General features: G+C 30.1%; 2 protein-coding genes and 1 pseudogene across 3 annotated transcripts; 2 read left to right on the top strand and 1 right to left on the bottom strand.

Annotated features, from left to right (window-relative positions):
* Window positions 1–3: 3 nt before the first annotated feature.
* On the bottom strand, window positions 4–3,974 carry LOC118074512 (TBC1 domain family member 25). Of its 2 annotated transcripts, none has more exons than XM_035095764.1 (7): window positions 3,784–3,974; window positions 3,195–3,298; window positions 2,968–3,077; window positions 2,787–2,882; window positions 1,540–2,727; window positions 720–1,442; window positions 4–491 (listed from the first exon to the last, which is right to left on the bottom strand). In XM_035095764.1, the coding sequence occupies exons 2-7, from the start codon at window positions 3,243–3,245 to the stop codon at window positions 80–82; spliced, it is 2,580 nt and encodes an 859-aa protein (XP_034951655.1). In that variant the 5' UTR covers window positions 3,246–3,298; window positions 3,784–3,974; the 3' UTR covers window positions 4–79. The 2 variants fall into 2 exon arrangements, with proteins under 2 accessions (XP_034951655.1, XP_034951656.1); XM_035095765.1 differs by having other exon boundaries at window positions 3,195–3,283.
* Window positions 3,975–4,212: 238 nt separating this feature from the next.
* Window positions 4,213–5,028, top strand: LOC118074440 (transitional endoplasmic reticulum ATPase TER94-like; annotated as a pseudogene).
* A 2,259-nt stretch (window positions 5,029–7,287) lies between these two features.
* On the top strand, window positions 7,288–14,640 carry LOC118074496 (probable G-protein coupled receptor Mth-like 11). The gene is made up of 7 exons (XM_035095738.1): window positions 7,288–8,166; window positions 8,840–9,140; window positions 9,260–9,494; window positions 10,339–10,644; window positions 12,850–13,037; window positions 13,255–13,438; window positions 14,260–14,640. The coding sequence occupies exons 1-7, from the start codon at window positions 7,564–7,566 to the stop codon at window positions 14,594–14,596; spliced, it is 2,154 nt and encodes a 717-aa protein (XP_034951629.1). The 5' UTR covers window positions 7,288–7,563; the 3' UTR covers window positions 14,597–14,640.
* The last annotated feature ends 208 nt before the right edge of the window (window positions 14,641–14,848 follow it).

Raw genomic sequence — 14,848 nt, 5'->3', positions numbered from 1 at the left:
TCGTTTTTGTGAGTACTTGATACGTTTTTATTTCAATACTCAATAAATCGAGCAATTATTTAAATTTTCATACATTTTTTTAAACACTAATGTAATCAGGTCGCCCGGGTGCTGAATGTCTTCTTAAGTAACCAGCGAATAGCTGCCTAGCTTGATTAAGTACCTTGGCGACGTTATGACGACGCACCATTTTATCAAAGTGCATAGCCATTTCGTTGTAATCCATTTGGTTACGAATAATGAAGTCTCGATGCTGCAAAAGCAGCGTAATGCATAAAAACATAAGGAATGGATTTCCGCCTCCAAATTCAGAAGGTGGAGGTAAAGAATCTCCAGTAGTAAGCTGATCATCGTATGTTCCTGCTGGAATTAGAGCTGTTAATTCTGTAGCTTCTTCACATTGCTCTTGAGTTCCAACAATAGGACTCTCAGGTGCTGCAGTATTTTGATGCCAACTATCTGTGCCTTCACTATCGGAAGCAGAATTAGATCTGAAAAATTTTTGGAAAATTCTCTATAGAACTATTAAATATTTTTTCCTGAATATATTTTAGTGAAATATATTTAAACTAATGCCATACTTAATTTTCAATTCATTTGAACATTGAGTGAGTATTAAAAAGTCTTGCTATTATACAAATCCTTCAAAACAATTGATATTCCGAACAAAGAAAATTAAACGAAAGAGTTACAAAGTTAGTAAATCAAAAAATTTTTACCGGGCAGTGCGCTTCAAAAGTCTTATCGGTGTAACAGATTTCACTCCATTCTGATCCTCCAATATTTCTCCGTCATATTCTATCTCTGTTTGCTCATCGGGTGTGGTTGCAAATAAAGGATCTTTATTTTTTAGTGAATGCAATGGATTCTCCCAAACAAAGACGTCAGCTGCTGGACTACATCCTGCCATCTCTGTTTCAACATCCGTTTCACTATCGGGTTCATCAAACTCGTTTCTATCAGAAGGAATTTCATCAAAACTTTTTTCGTTCGATGATGAAGGACCAAACACTTGCCGATCTAGTGATTCTAATTCTAATCTCAATTCTCTTGTCATCGAAGTTGTCATTGGATAAAAATCTGTCGGGTCATCTGGAGAGCCAGCATCATCTCTAACAACTTTGATTACCCCACTTTCACTAGAAACTCTTCGAAGTTCTCGTTTATCACTCGGACCAACTTTACTCCGATTTAGACTTGTGAAATTGAGAAACTCGTTGAGATTTTTTACAACTCTTGCACATTTTTTTTCACCCTCTGTCGACTCGCTAGTTAGTTTAGTTTCCTTAAATAACTTTTCTACTTTCGCTTCTAGAGAATCAGATGTACGTTTTATTTTTCCGGATAAAGTTTCGTTGATAGAGAGTTTATCGACTGCATTGTTTTTCCGGTTTTTTGTTGATGTAATATTTTCTAAATCAACTTCATGAGAATTAGATGATCTGAAACGATTGAACTATTATAGAAATATACTAATAAATCTAATAAAAATGATCCTAGTCTATTAATAATAGTTTGAATAATTATATTGGTTTGTACCTGTTTTCAGTTGTAGAATCAACTTGTTCATCACTGCTTGGAATTTTTTTTTTCCCACTTGCAATACTTGCAGAGGAGCTTTGTCTCCTTATCGCACAAACTTTCGTATAAGCATTTTCTCTGATGTGCTTGACATTTGGACTTGGTGGTGGTGTAGGAGGTGGAAATGGAACTTCAGCAAGACTTAATTCTCCTTTTGGAGGAGATGCCGGAAGTGCTGCCCATAAAACTTCCAACATCCTTAAAGCATCTTCTAAAGCAAACTCTCTTTTCATTTCAAGTAGTAACCAACGGTAGCAAAATAATAAATCATCCGCTTGATGAGACTTCAAGTAAGCATAAAAATCAGGATCATAATATTGAAGACCTTCAGCTAGGTGAGTAAATTTAGTTGTCATTGCAATTCCATCCATCATGAAATTATCCTTAAGTCTTCTCATAAGAGCACAAAGACAGATGTAAGCTTGAGCTTCATCTTTCATTATAACTAAAATGGGTGATGCTAAATCACTCATTCCCTGGCAATAACTAACACTTGGATGGTTAAGTGCGTAAGTTGTTAGAATATTAAATAAACTAGCAGTATTTTGGTTATCATCAGAACCACCATAAAATTTATGGTGTCTATCAGTTCTTAAAACATCTTTTCTCACCATACTAGTGACATAACTGAGATCTCCAACATTTTGGCCTTTCTGTACAAGTGCCTTCCACCTTTCTCTTAATATTAAATATTCTTGAGCTTTCCTCTTCATATAATCCATCCTTTCACGGCCAGACATTCCTTCTGGATAAACATTTAAAATGTGTTTCCACACAACTTTTCGCAAACTGGGTTCAATTCCACCAAAATAAATGACTGCTCGTAGTTCTTTTGAATGAATAACTTGGCCAATAGGGTCTAGAAACTGTCTAAATTCTGCATCAGTTAATGGTGGTCGTGGTGGCTGAATATTTTGTTGAGAAGATTCTTCTCCCAAATTTCCTAAAGCTCTCTGAACCATATTAAATGTTTTTTCCACTTTATTCATAATTAAACCAGGAAGTTTAGGTGTTTTGTAAGGAAAGCCTGATTCCTGTTGTCTTATTACTAGATCTTGACCATTGGACTCCCAATCACACTCGCAGTCTCCTGATTCCCCGAAGGGTTTCAGGTTTACTTGAAGATATAAGTACGGTTCTGAAGCACTGAAATACAAATTCAAGTAAATATTTGATAAGATTGCACATCCATATTTATTAATTACCTGATAAATGCGGCATCCAAGTCCCAGTCGGAAAGAAGGAATAAGTATGTTTCTGAGCCATAGTCATCAATTGCTCGGTACGAAACCGTAAATTCCCTACAAGATAATATGGAATATAAAGATAACAACTAAATCAACAATTACGTATTTTATTTTCAAAACCACCATTTCAAAATCTCACCCTTTAATGTCGAAGGCTTTAATAAGAATACTTTGAAGTACTTCAATCGAAGTTATTTGTGGATCTACACTGAATTTTCTGTACTCTGGTTGATGCCTTGTTTCACATTTCTAAAATTAAATATTATTATCATTTTACTTATAAAATATGTTTGTTAAACTAATTCTTTAGATAACTGATAATATTTAACAGATAAAAATTTAAGTAATTAAATTAATCATTCTCACCTTAACTTTAACTCTCACAGCTTCACGTGGAGAGCCAAACATTTCAGTCATTTTAACAATTCGTATAACTTCTGATAAAAATATTCTTCCTGTATTCCAATAATCTTATATAATTAGAAATCATAATATAATATTATTTCTGCTTTTCCACGTCCAGGATACCATGAAGGTCATCCCGGAAAGTGTTTTATGAACGATGAACATCAAGATAATTTAATACAAAACTCAAGGTACTTGGTGTCAAAATATCACAATAAATTCCATCAATACTTTGAAATAATACAAGTTTAAAGACACATGGATAATAATAATTCAATTGAAATTTATTGGAGTCATAGAGTCACATTAATTTTTGACAGAGATCAATACAAATGGAGTAAGAATATTAGAAAACACATATGGGAACGAGGTTACACGAGGTAACTTGAAGATAAAGTTAAAATGGATTGATTACTTGACAGAATAGATAAACTTTTGATTATAAATAATTATTATCTGGTATTGCTTCAGAATAACATCACAATTAATTACTTAATTTATTGATTTTGGAGCAAAATTTTTTAGAACACAGAATTGGAATATATTTTACCCGTATGTCCGAGAATGTAAATTTAAATAGCGTAGACTAAAAATTATTGCTTTAATAAAACTATATGCTACTATGTTTGATAGTATTTGTTAATAGATCAATAAATTTCTTTTGATTTTTTTCCTAAAATTCACTGAAATTCACTTCTCTGATATACGAAATTTCTATATTTACAGTTTTCGGACGATTGATTTCTTATGACGACAATGAATAGAATGGTTATTTATCAATTATAAGTAATATTATCGACTGCAATATTATCGACAATCAGTAACATAAAGAACAAAGGATGTATTCCGAAATTACCCACCAATAAATCTTCAATAGATGGCAGAATAAGTATATGTACATTTAAATAGAAATAGCGGAGAATACCATGGAGAATATACAAAGTTTGAGTTAAACCACGTTTGATTATTTTAATAATATATGCAGTTGGTGCGATTCGCTGTGAATATTAGAAATTGGAACATTCCGTTAATTTAATAAATCAAGTTAAAAATTCAAGATGGGTGATCAAATAAGGTAAAAATAAATTTAAGAGAAAGAATTACAGGAACTTGTTCAATATCCTCTTAAACATCCAGACAAATTCTTGAAGTTTGACATGCAGCCATCCAGAGGTGTATTGTTTTATGGACCACCTGGTTGTGGTAAAACATTATTGGCTAAAGCAATTGCCAAAGAATGTCAAGTAAATTTTATTTCTGCCAAAGGATCAAAATTATTGACTATAAGGTTCAGAGAATCTGAAGCTAATATCAGAGATGTATTTGATAAGGCAAGATCAGCTGCACCTTGTTTATTATTCTTTGATAAGTTCGATTTAATTGCTAGATCTCAAAGAGGGTCAGTTGGAGATGGTGGTGAATTAGCTGATCGTGTAATAAAATTTTAACTGAAATGGATGACATGGGTATCAAAAAGAATGTTTTCATTATTGGTGCTCCAAAACGATCGGACATTATTGGTCCTGCTATTCTTCATCCGGGTCGTTTTGATCAATTAATCTATGTTCCACTACCGAATGAAAAATCACGCAAAGCCATCTTTAGAGCTAATTTACAAAAATCTCCTGTAGCATCAGATGTGGACTTATCATACATTGCTAAAGTAACTCGTAGATTTTCTGGTGCCGATTTGACAGAAATTTGTCAACGTGCTTGTAAATTAGCTATTAGACAGTGTATCGAAGTCGAAATACGTAGAGAATTTTTATTATTGTGGAGTTTGTCGAATTCATAGATATACCACTAGTGCCTCCCTCATAAGACATATGGATGATCTTCATATACAAAATGTTTATCAGAAAATTTAACTATAATAATTTTCTTTATTCTTACAATATATTTTTATAATACTAAATTTGCTGAACCTTTCCTCATTAATATTTGATACGTAGTAATATTTTAAAATTAATTAATACACCATATTAATTAGTATCCCATATTAGAAAGAGGATGATTAACTATTTATTTTTTTCAGTACAATATGTATAACAGCAAGCAATACGTAGGTTTGTGATCAGTTATAAAATTTTTTATGTAACAAAAAATCTGTTGGGAGTGTTTTGCCAAGTACATAAAGTTTTATTAAATCCATAAAACTAAAGATTTATTTTTTTAGATGATTGTTCTCACTCCAATAAACATAGAATTTTAAAAGTAGAGTTTTCGTAATTTCTAAATGTTTTAAAGTTTATGAATCCCATTATTAGACCTACCGTGGTATTTTTAACACTTGATCTATCGAATCAATTTACTAAGAATTTAGAAGATTGAAAATAATGATCACAAAAAAATTCAATAACTTGAAGATCGTGTATTAAATTTTGGACTTCTAGAAAAAACTCTTTAACAAATTTACAAAGTGACAATGACAGAATAAATTAATTGATCTGTCTGAACTTTTATTTATTTTGAAAATCACTCTGTTTCTTTAAAATAAATTTATTTGCTTATTTTTTTATACTTTGTACGAGTGTTTTCAATACTCTCAACATCAGATAAATCTTTTCTTTCATTTTTATTTTTTTCTTGTCGAAAAAGTGTTTTCTAGTGCAAAGAACTAGAGTATATTCATTTTTTCGGGATTAGTATATTGATCAATCTAGCAGGAAATCTATAAAAAGATTGAATTGATGAAATTACCAGATCTAATTTGATCACATCGAAGTTAGCTTGTAAGAAATTCATCGAAATCCAGAAATGAAAATGGAGCAATGTGATGAATTTTTTCTTCCATCGTTTTCACGAAATAATGGATATCTTGAGATGAGAAAACACTAATTCACACAGCTGCTTGGGGTATTTCTGTCATAAACAATTAGTCTACATTCATCCTACTATTATACTTGTGGTGAAACTGCTCCAGACATTACGAATCTAAAGATGGAACGATTTCGACGAACAAAACAATCATTAAAACAACTGTTCGCCTTCATTGAACCATAATCAGATTAAAAAAAATTAAATTCTACAAATTCTTAATTATTAACATTGTTATTAAAGACAATAATGATAGTTAATATCTTTGGAAAAGTCTTTTCAATCCAATTAAATACTTGATAAAAAAGATTAAATAAAGTAAATAACGACATTGAAGTATTTATTAGTAAAGATTAATTTGAAAAAAATGACCGAAGAGAAAAAAATATAATCAGATTATCCTTTTTTAATTTATAGTAAATGATGAGAATAAAATAACATCATTAGAGAATAAGGAACGACAGTAAAACAGATCGCATGGCTAAAAAATAATCAAGTATCCACCAAAAAGATTGAAACTAAATGAACGAAAGACCATCGATAAATTCTCATTAAGAACTGTCAAGAATAACGTCAAGAGACGTAAGTCGAATGGAAGAAGAGAAAAAGATATATATAGAAAAGCTAGACTTGAGAGAAAGAAAAGAAGATTGGAACTCGATATGGCACGGATGTCCTACCTCATTCTTCGTATCTTCATACCTTCAGAAATGTGATATTCTCATTTTCTCATCACATTAATTTGCTGTCAGCCTTTCAAAAGTGTCTCAGAGACCAACATTAACAATAGAATCTAATCGATCTTCATTTAATAGCATTTTTATCTAATTTTTATTAGGGTTTTTATTTTTTTATTGTCAATATACAGCAATGACATGTGCAAAATTATTATAAATTGTTGTTTATTGTTAGGTTTTGATGTTGAAAAATAAGAGGAATATTGAATGGTTATTCCAAATTATTTATCTGTATTGACAAAAAATAATATGGATATTGATGATGGTGATGAAACAATGATGCAATTTGTTAAAGAGGTTTTTCCGTTGAATATAACGAATAAAAAAAAAATACTTTCGATAAATATGAATTATGATGAAAGAAAGTAAGTGTTTGTTAGGAAACATCTTTAGCTGATTGGATATATTACAGGAGATTGTAATATGATTAATAAAATAATTTAGTGGTGGTGGTAAACCGAAGTTGTCGCGCTCGAATATTCTCCTCCAGATAGTACATACTCACACACGCATCTCTCGAATTCCACTTGTCAGTTGGATTAGTACGATCAGTTTCATCCCAACGTTTTTCAAAGATACATAAAAAAACGTACTAGTACAAATAGATTCTTTATCATCAAACAAAAGTATTTTTGTTGTTTATTTTTTATTGAATTTTGTTTTAATTGGCTTCATGGACAACAACACTCGAAAGAAAAATTTAAAAAGAGGAAAGAAAAGTAAAAAAAATTATCTTTGTCAAGTTTAATTACTCTACGGTTTATGTAAAAAGTGCTATGGTTTTATTCAAAATATTATTAATTTTGATAGCTTTAATAAATGTCGTTTTAAGTGTAAATCTCTCCAAGTTTAGTACTGTTGGGAAATGTTGTCCACCGGGAAGAGTCTTTTTTAACAGAGAAAATTTCACGTGTGCTGCTCTAGACGATGAAAATTCCCTTGAGCTTCATGATACCAGAAGCAATCACTGGGGAAATGAAGACTTTAGAGGATGTCCAAGTGCAAATTTATCTGTAACAAGTCTAAGTGACATCGATTCAATAATCCCTGGATCTACAGCTTGTATTGATCTTCTCTACTGTGAGCTCAAGTATACGCCATTTATTTTCTTCTGTCAGGATGATAAGGAGAATTTACCGGTTCCTCGATTAACTGCTATCAGGAAATGTTGCCCTTCTGGACAATTTTATGACATCAACTCTCGCAATTGTGTGAACGATTTAACTCCATCAAATATTATAAAAAACATTGATGATCTCCTTCATGATACTGTAGATTTCGTCACCATCTCTTATGGACCACCAATTTGTGATTACGCAATTGTCGATCATGTGGTCAATATTCAGGATGTAAAATTTCTCCAAAATGGTACATTTCAGGTATGTTGATATTTTCATTTCAAATATGTCAACAAACACGAAATGTTTTGAAATAATCATCATTATGTAATAACATTGACCCTTTCACTCTGTCGGACGTTGATTCCCGGTATTATTATTACTCCATAATTTTAGATTTTCGTTGTATGATGGTTAAGCCGTATAATCAACGGGCCTTCTATCTTATCGAGCGTTAAGTTTCTTAGTATTTTATTTTAAAAATTGCACTGACTCGTTCGAAACACTCAAGAAATAAAGAATGACGTGTTAATATTTATTCTAGTCACTCGAAACTCGTAGCTCTTCCTTACAAATAAAACAATAGATTTTTCCTATTTCTATCAATTGCTAGAGAATTTTTAAAGAAACGTATTTTGTTAGAAACGATATATCTACTCTATTATTAAAAATAATGATGGCATTTAAGTGGATTTTAATAACAATTGATTTTTAGAATCAATTATTAATGACAGTATTATTTAAATCGATTGTTTATTCATATAACCACAATAAATGATTCATTATTAATGCTTACAAAAAGATTAAAAGTTAAGGTCAAGTAACTATTTAAATAAGTTTATTTACATACTTAATGAAGTTTTTACTTAATAATTATTTACTCAAGTAAAAGGTATTTATGATGAATATAAGAATCAATTTATCTTTCTTACAGGTGTTAATATCATCAGGAAACGGTCTAGAAAATTTAGTTCTAGACACAAATGATGCTTGCCTCGACTCAGGACCATCTACAGATACTCTGATAATAAGATCTTGCAGTACATCCAACTTTTGTGATGAAAATACATGCATAAGAAAATGCTGCGCTGAAGATGAGGCTTGGATTGAACACAAGTGTCAAAAAGTTTCATTATACAAAGAACCCACTGGGAAATTTCATCAAGAGCTCAAGAAAGTTATTGCCTCACTTTCTCCAGAAAACTCAACAAGGATAAATGTTTTGAATTCAACTAGTTAGTTATACAATATATACATTTTTTATCTATAATAGAATATTTTATTTTAATTTAACTATATAACCTGTTGATAACAAAGTTATTTCACTTTTCTATATGTTTTCTTTCTATTACAGATTATGGACTGATAATTGGCTTACATGAGTGTGAGGATGGGATGTATCCGATATTGCCTAATGAGTCGTGGCACGTCACTCCACAAGGACATGTTTATGTACCGGGTTATAAAGCATATGAACATCATGAGTATTGTATGGATATGCTATATGGCAACCATTATTATAGAGATGGATTGTATCCTTGTGTTTGTTTCAATTCTCAACCAGTACATGAAGCCATTGAACCTGAAAGGTACGGGTATTATTAACAAAGATTAAATTAAAAATCACTATCACAAAAGAACTCGTTAGTTTCATTAATTTATAAATTTCACAACTTTTAAAGTATTGGAACGTTTGACAACTAGGGTAATTCCTGAATAATTTGAACTTTGTTATCAGCATAAGAATCGTTGAAAAACTTGAGAACTTATTACAACAAGAATAATTCTTCCTAACGAAAAGAAAGTTGGAAAACATAGTTCACGAGAGTTGAATAAAATAATTCCATCATTGCTCATATGATTTTGTTCTATAAAATATGACAATTATTATATGATTTAAACGTAAGAGGTGTTGATATATGATTATAATTCATTATCACTTATAACAAATGTGTTTTACAAAACAAAGTGTTCACTAGTTTGAAGAGTTTCCAAATGCATGCTAAACTTATTATATTATTCAGTCAGAATATCTCCAAGTAGTTTCATTGTAATTAAAAAACTCATTTATTCAGATGGAGTGACATAAACTAGATTATATATTAATGAAAGTGAATTATTAATTACGATTTAATTTTATGTCATTTACAAAGAGTAAATAAACTTTAAAGAAGGATTAGTTATCTTGAATTATACATATAGCATACAAAATTCACATTCATTCTTCGGTTCAAGTCATAAAAATAAACTTTTATGTACTTTAAGCTTGAGTTTTAATACAGAAATGAGCTTACCAAAGTTTTGAAATATTATAAAAAATACTTATATTTAATTTAATCAACTCTGTAACTATTTTATAAATAAATTTGACATTATAATTTTAATATGATTAGGATGGAGTACAAAAAGTAATTGGAGAAAATTATTTTGTAGGTTTGGAATAAATGCTGCTTTAGAACTGACAAGTTGTATGTTTCTCCTGTTGACATTTTTGGTGTACCTATGTTTGCCCCTACTGCAAAATCTCCATGGAAAAACTTTAATGTGTCATGTGGCTAGTCTTTTCGTTGCATATGCTTGTCTCGCGACAATTGCCCTGACACCACCGCCTGATGCATACAACGAGGATAAACAACCACGGACTCTGTGTAAATTTCTTGGTTACACGACGTTGTTGGCTTTTCTCGCCTCGTTCTCGTGGCTCAACATTATGTGTTTCGACATTTGGTGGACCTTTGGGTAAGTTAATTAAATTTTTTTCCGTTGAAAGATTTTTTTGCATTACATAAGATAGCCATTAATTTATTAAACAACTATTTTCTCATTAATTCATCTCACCTTCACCTTATTTCAGCATTTTTGAAATATTTTGTAATATATATGCAAAAGAATTCTGCTATTCATATAAACATAAACTAAATTTATCAAGTTATTACAGGGAAAAAATAGATAAAGTATGAATGGCGTTTACTTTTAGTTAAGTTAAATACAGCGTTCTTAAAATCTCATGTATTAACTATAGTCTAAAAAAAAATTTGAGGGATTTGGATCAAACATGCACATATTCATATACATTAAAATGAATACATGCTACACATGAATAAATTAAATGCATGAAAAATCTTTATCTCCTATATTATCTTTCTTACTCTCTTCTTCTTTATTCAACTTGAATCAACGAGCAATCTCTAGAAGAAAATTTTAGTTAGATTTTATTATTTTCATTCGAATTCTTGATCATAAAAACTATTTTTCAAAAAAAGATTGGATTTCATTAATAATTGGAGTAACAGTTGTTTAAATAACTTTAAATGCTTTTAACGAATGAACAAATAGCCCCGAAACTCTTTTCAAAAGAACATTGATGAAAAGTTAAGAGTTTGCAGCTCTTTTCGATGCATTAGTATTTATACTATAAAATTTAATTTCCCGAGTAAAAAGTCCTTTTAAATGTAAACTTCAGTATTGAATTATTGATATTATTTTTTGTCTATTTCAGCTCAATATGATAGCATGAAAAAATAATTGTGTATTGATAAAACTATAAATTCATATATTCAAACAAGAGAATAAGATTTCCATCAATGTTTTTTCGATTTGTTTAGCAATAATTTTTTTTTCGTTCATTTGTTATAAATGGTCAAAGTGAGTCAAATAATTTAAACATCGATACTAAATAACCTAGTGAAAATAATTCAGTCAAATGTTTGCACAATATCGGTTTTGTACGACTGTATATTTAAATAATAACATAGTATGTGAGAAAAATCCAATGACATGAAGAATATCAGGTCACTGTTACTATTGCCAGTTTCAAATTTTGAAATGTATTAATTTTTATTTATTTAGAAATTTATTCATTTAACTTTGCAGTATTTTATATCATGAATAAACTATAAACTGAATTTTGTTTATCTGCACAATATAATTAAACATTTACGAGAGCTTGAAAGACAAGTGGAGAGACAGGAAGACACTCGAGACATACAAATGGTCTCACGAGGAATCAATTTTTTTCCCTTACGCGACACAGTGCCCTAAGAATTGTCTAACAATAATTACAAAATAAAATTAAAGATCATGTCTTTTTAAAAGACATGACCTGACAGTTGCAAAGACAAGCAGAGCTTAAGTAAGAAGTCTTCTAAAAAAATAACAAAAACTTAAGCTTCCAAATATTTTTTTTATCATTTTAAAAAATCAAATAGTTTTTTAGATCATTATATAGAGTTTCTACAAATAAATGTTACATAGATCGATTACGATACAGAGATAAAATTAGCTAAATAATTATACAGGTTGAAATCATTAATGATGAATTTACGTAATACTTTACATACCAGTAAGTATGCATGTAGTAAAAAAACTAATTGGAGTCATTAAAAGTAGCAAGCACACATAAAAGAATATATTTTGAAGGAAAAGACAACACTAGATATGTTTAAAATGTGCCCAAGCTCTTCTTATAGCCATAGGCAATCCTTGTTCTCTCACGAGAGTGTCGTGGTTCGTTAAAATAACGAAAGCACTTCGGTCAAGGCAGCAGCAGGCTTGTGATAAGGAAACACGAGACTGCAAACCGAGTAGTTGACAAAACCGCGAGAGAAAAGGTCTATTGTTTCTATTGCTGTAGACGCAGTAGTTCACAACCTGTACTCCTATACTTCTTCTTTCATCCTCTTTTTTAACCCCTTTTTTTATACATATATTTGTTTCCTCAATCTTTTCCATTCCGTTTTTCTACTTCTGATGGACAATGTGCTTCATCAGCCAAAATGTTTAGAAATTTAGACTGCATATTTTTATTTTTATTGTTATTTTTTCTTTTGAATAACAAAATGTTAAGATTTTAAAATTACTACTCCAACTTGCTGAAGAGTTTAGCGACACTTATAATAATTTTTCATATCCAGTTGTATGTCAAAGGGTTTATTTATTTTACAGAGGATATGGAGGAGCTGCTCACATAGGCGGTAAAAAAAATGCTCAGAAAAAACGCTTTATTATTTACTCCCTGTATGCTTGGGGCTTTTCTTTATTCATTACGTCACTTGCAATCACAGCAGACCATACAGACACTGTTAAACAACATCTGCGCCCTAACATTGCCGTTGATTCATGCTGGTTTGCACGTGAGTATTCCCTTAAAATATATTTTATAGCCTCTGAGTTATTTCCTATCGATTTTGTGACTCGATAGATAGATGAATAATTCAATATTTTCGATTATTACTCGCTTATTCATGAATTTCAATAACTGAATAACTTGATGCCCAGTTCGATATAAATAATTTTTCTCTGTAAGATAATGAAATAAAAATAACAATAAAGAATTTTATTTTTTTCTAGAAACTTGGAATAATCAGGGAGAAATGGTTTATTTTATTGGACCAGTTTCGATTCAATTAGCAACGAATGTTGTCTTTTTTATATTGACATTACGACACTGCAGTCGAGTTAAAGCAGACATTTCCAAAGTCATGATTAGCACCACTGAATATAAAAAACGACGCTTTCAAGCTGACAGATCCAAGTAATTATAAATTATTTTTAATCTAATATTATTTATGCTACCTTTTAATAACTTTAGTTATAATCTGATGGTAATTATTGAGTTCAAAAATCACATGTCAGCTACGATATTAACATATTTCAACCAATTTGATTCAGAATTTTCACATTATTGAGTTAATTACTCAATTGAATATATTAACATTTTTTATAAATGGAGCAATATTTAATTATTATATTTAATTATTTCGACGTGAATTTTATAAAACATGGTATAGTTGTATTTGACACTTTTATTATGCACATTGCCTTGTTAGAAAGCTTGTTTGACCTTTTAAGCTTTACAAAGTTTTTTCAGTTTCCAGGCAACACTAGGAGTGAGAATAAAGTAGGTCTTGTATGTTTTTATATATTTTTATTAACTTTCAGTAATTTTCGTGAATAGACTATGACAGTAAGAAGAAAAAATTGAAAAATTTCGCCGATTTAATACAGATTTCAATTGAATGTATTGACTAATTGAGATTGTGTAATTAATTAATAAAATGTAGGGAAAATAATTTAATTCAATTTAAATTTTTTTAACTGAATATCTGTCATAAATTTGATATTAACAAATTTTAATATTCAGATATTTAATTAATAATGGTTATTCTCATTAATATTTGGTTGATTATGTGTGCTAAATAAAAGCTCAATAATTATAAATATTTTATTAAAAGAAATAATTTTTATTATTACTATTTTCCATTCTTAATTAACAATTAAAATATTGATCAATATTATTATGTATTAAGTTTAACACATTGAAATAGTTTTTCAAAAATTTAAATTTTTTTACAGGCTCATTCTCAACATCAAACTTTTCATCGTTATGGGAATCTCTTGGATATTTGAAATAATTTCATACTTTATGAATCACTATGCTGTTGATCTACGTTGGCGTACACAATTTTTTTATATATCAGATTCTTTTAATTGTCTCCAAGGTTTACTAATATTTATACTTTTTGTATTGAAAATCAAAGTTTATTATGCATTAATGCACCGACTCGGACGTCGTAAAGCAAACAGGCCGACAAGTGTTGCCGGAACTAGTCTCCAGGATCCATTCAAAGTGAAAAAAAGTATCAGCTGTAGCACACTCACGTCAACTTTTGCTATCAGCAACTCACCGTAGTTTCGTGTGAACTTAAAAAAATAAAAATCATTTCTCATGATAAACAACTCATATGAATTCATCGGACATACTGTGCTTATTTCAATAGTAGCTTCAAGCTTGTGAGTTTGAAGTAAATACCTGCATACATTATATATTTTCTCGTTGGCAATTTCCCGCACGGGAAATCACTAGCTCACCCAAAGTATCTCAAGCAATCTCGAATGATCCTCTCACTAATTTTCCTGCTCTCTCATCCGTTATTTCATCATA

This window comes from Chelonus insularis, unplaced genomic scaffold (assembly GCF_013357705.1).
Source record: "Chelonus insularis isolate UGA/USDA-ARS -01 unplaced genomic scaffold, ASM1335770v1 contig_135_pilon, whole genome shotgun sequence".
Classification (NCBI taxonomy): domain Eukaryota; kingdom Metazoa; phylum Arthropoda; class Insecta; order Hymenoptera; family Braconidae; genus Chelonus; species Chelonus insularis.
This window is presented reverse-complemented; position numbering and strand designations above follow the sequence as displayed.

Coding starts and splice junctions, on each gene's coding strand:
- LOC118074512 (XM_035095764.1), bottom strand. CDS start 3,245: ATGACTGAAATGTTTGGCTCTCCACGTGAAGCTGTGAGAGTTAAAGTT. Junction 2,728..2,786: donor TTGGATGCCGCATTTATCAG/GTAATTAATAAA, acceptor TTTGTATTTCAG/TGCTTCAGAACCGTACTTAT. Junction 1,443..1,539: donor GATTCTACAACTGAAAACAG/GTACAAACCAAT, acceptor CAATCGTTTCAG/ATCATCTAATTCTCATGAAG.
- LOC118074496 (XM_035095738.1), top strand. CDS start 7,564: ATGGTTTTATTCAAAATATTATTAATTTTGATAGCTTTAATAAATGTC. Junction 8,167..8,839: donor TCCAAAATGGTACATTTCAG/GTATGTTGATAT, acceptor TCTTTCTTACAG/GTGTTAATATCATCAGGAAA. Junction 13,439..14,259: donor TTTCAAGCTGACAGATCCAA/GTAATTATAAAT, acceptor ATTTTTTTACAG/GCTCATTCTCAACATCAAAC.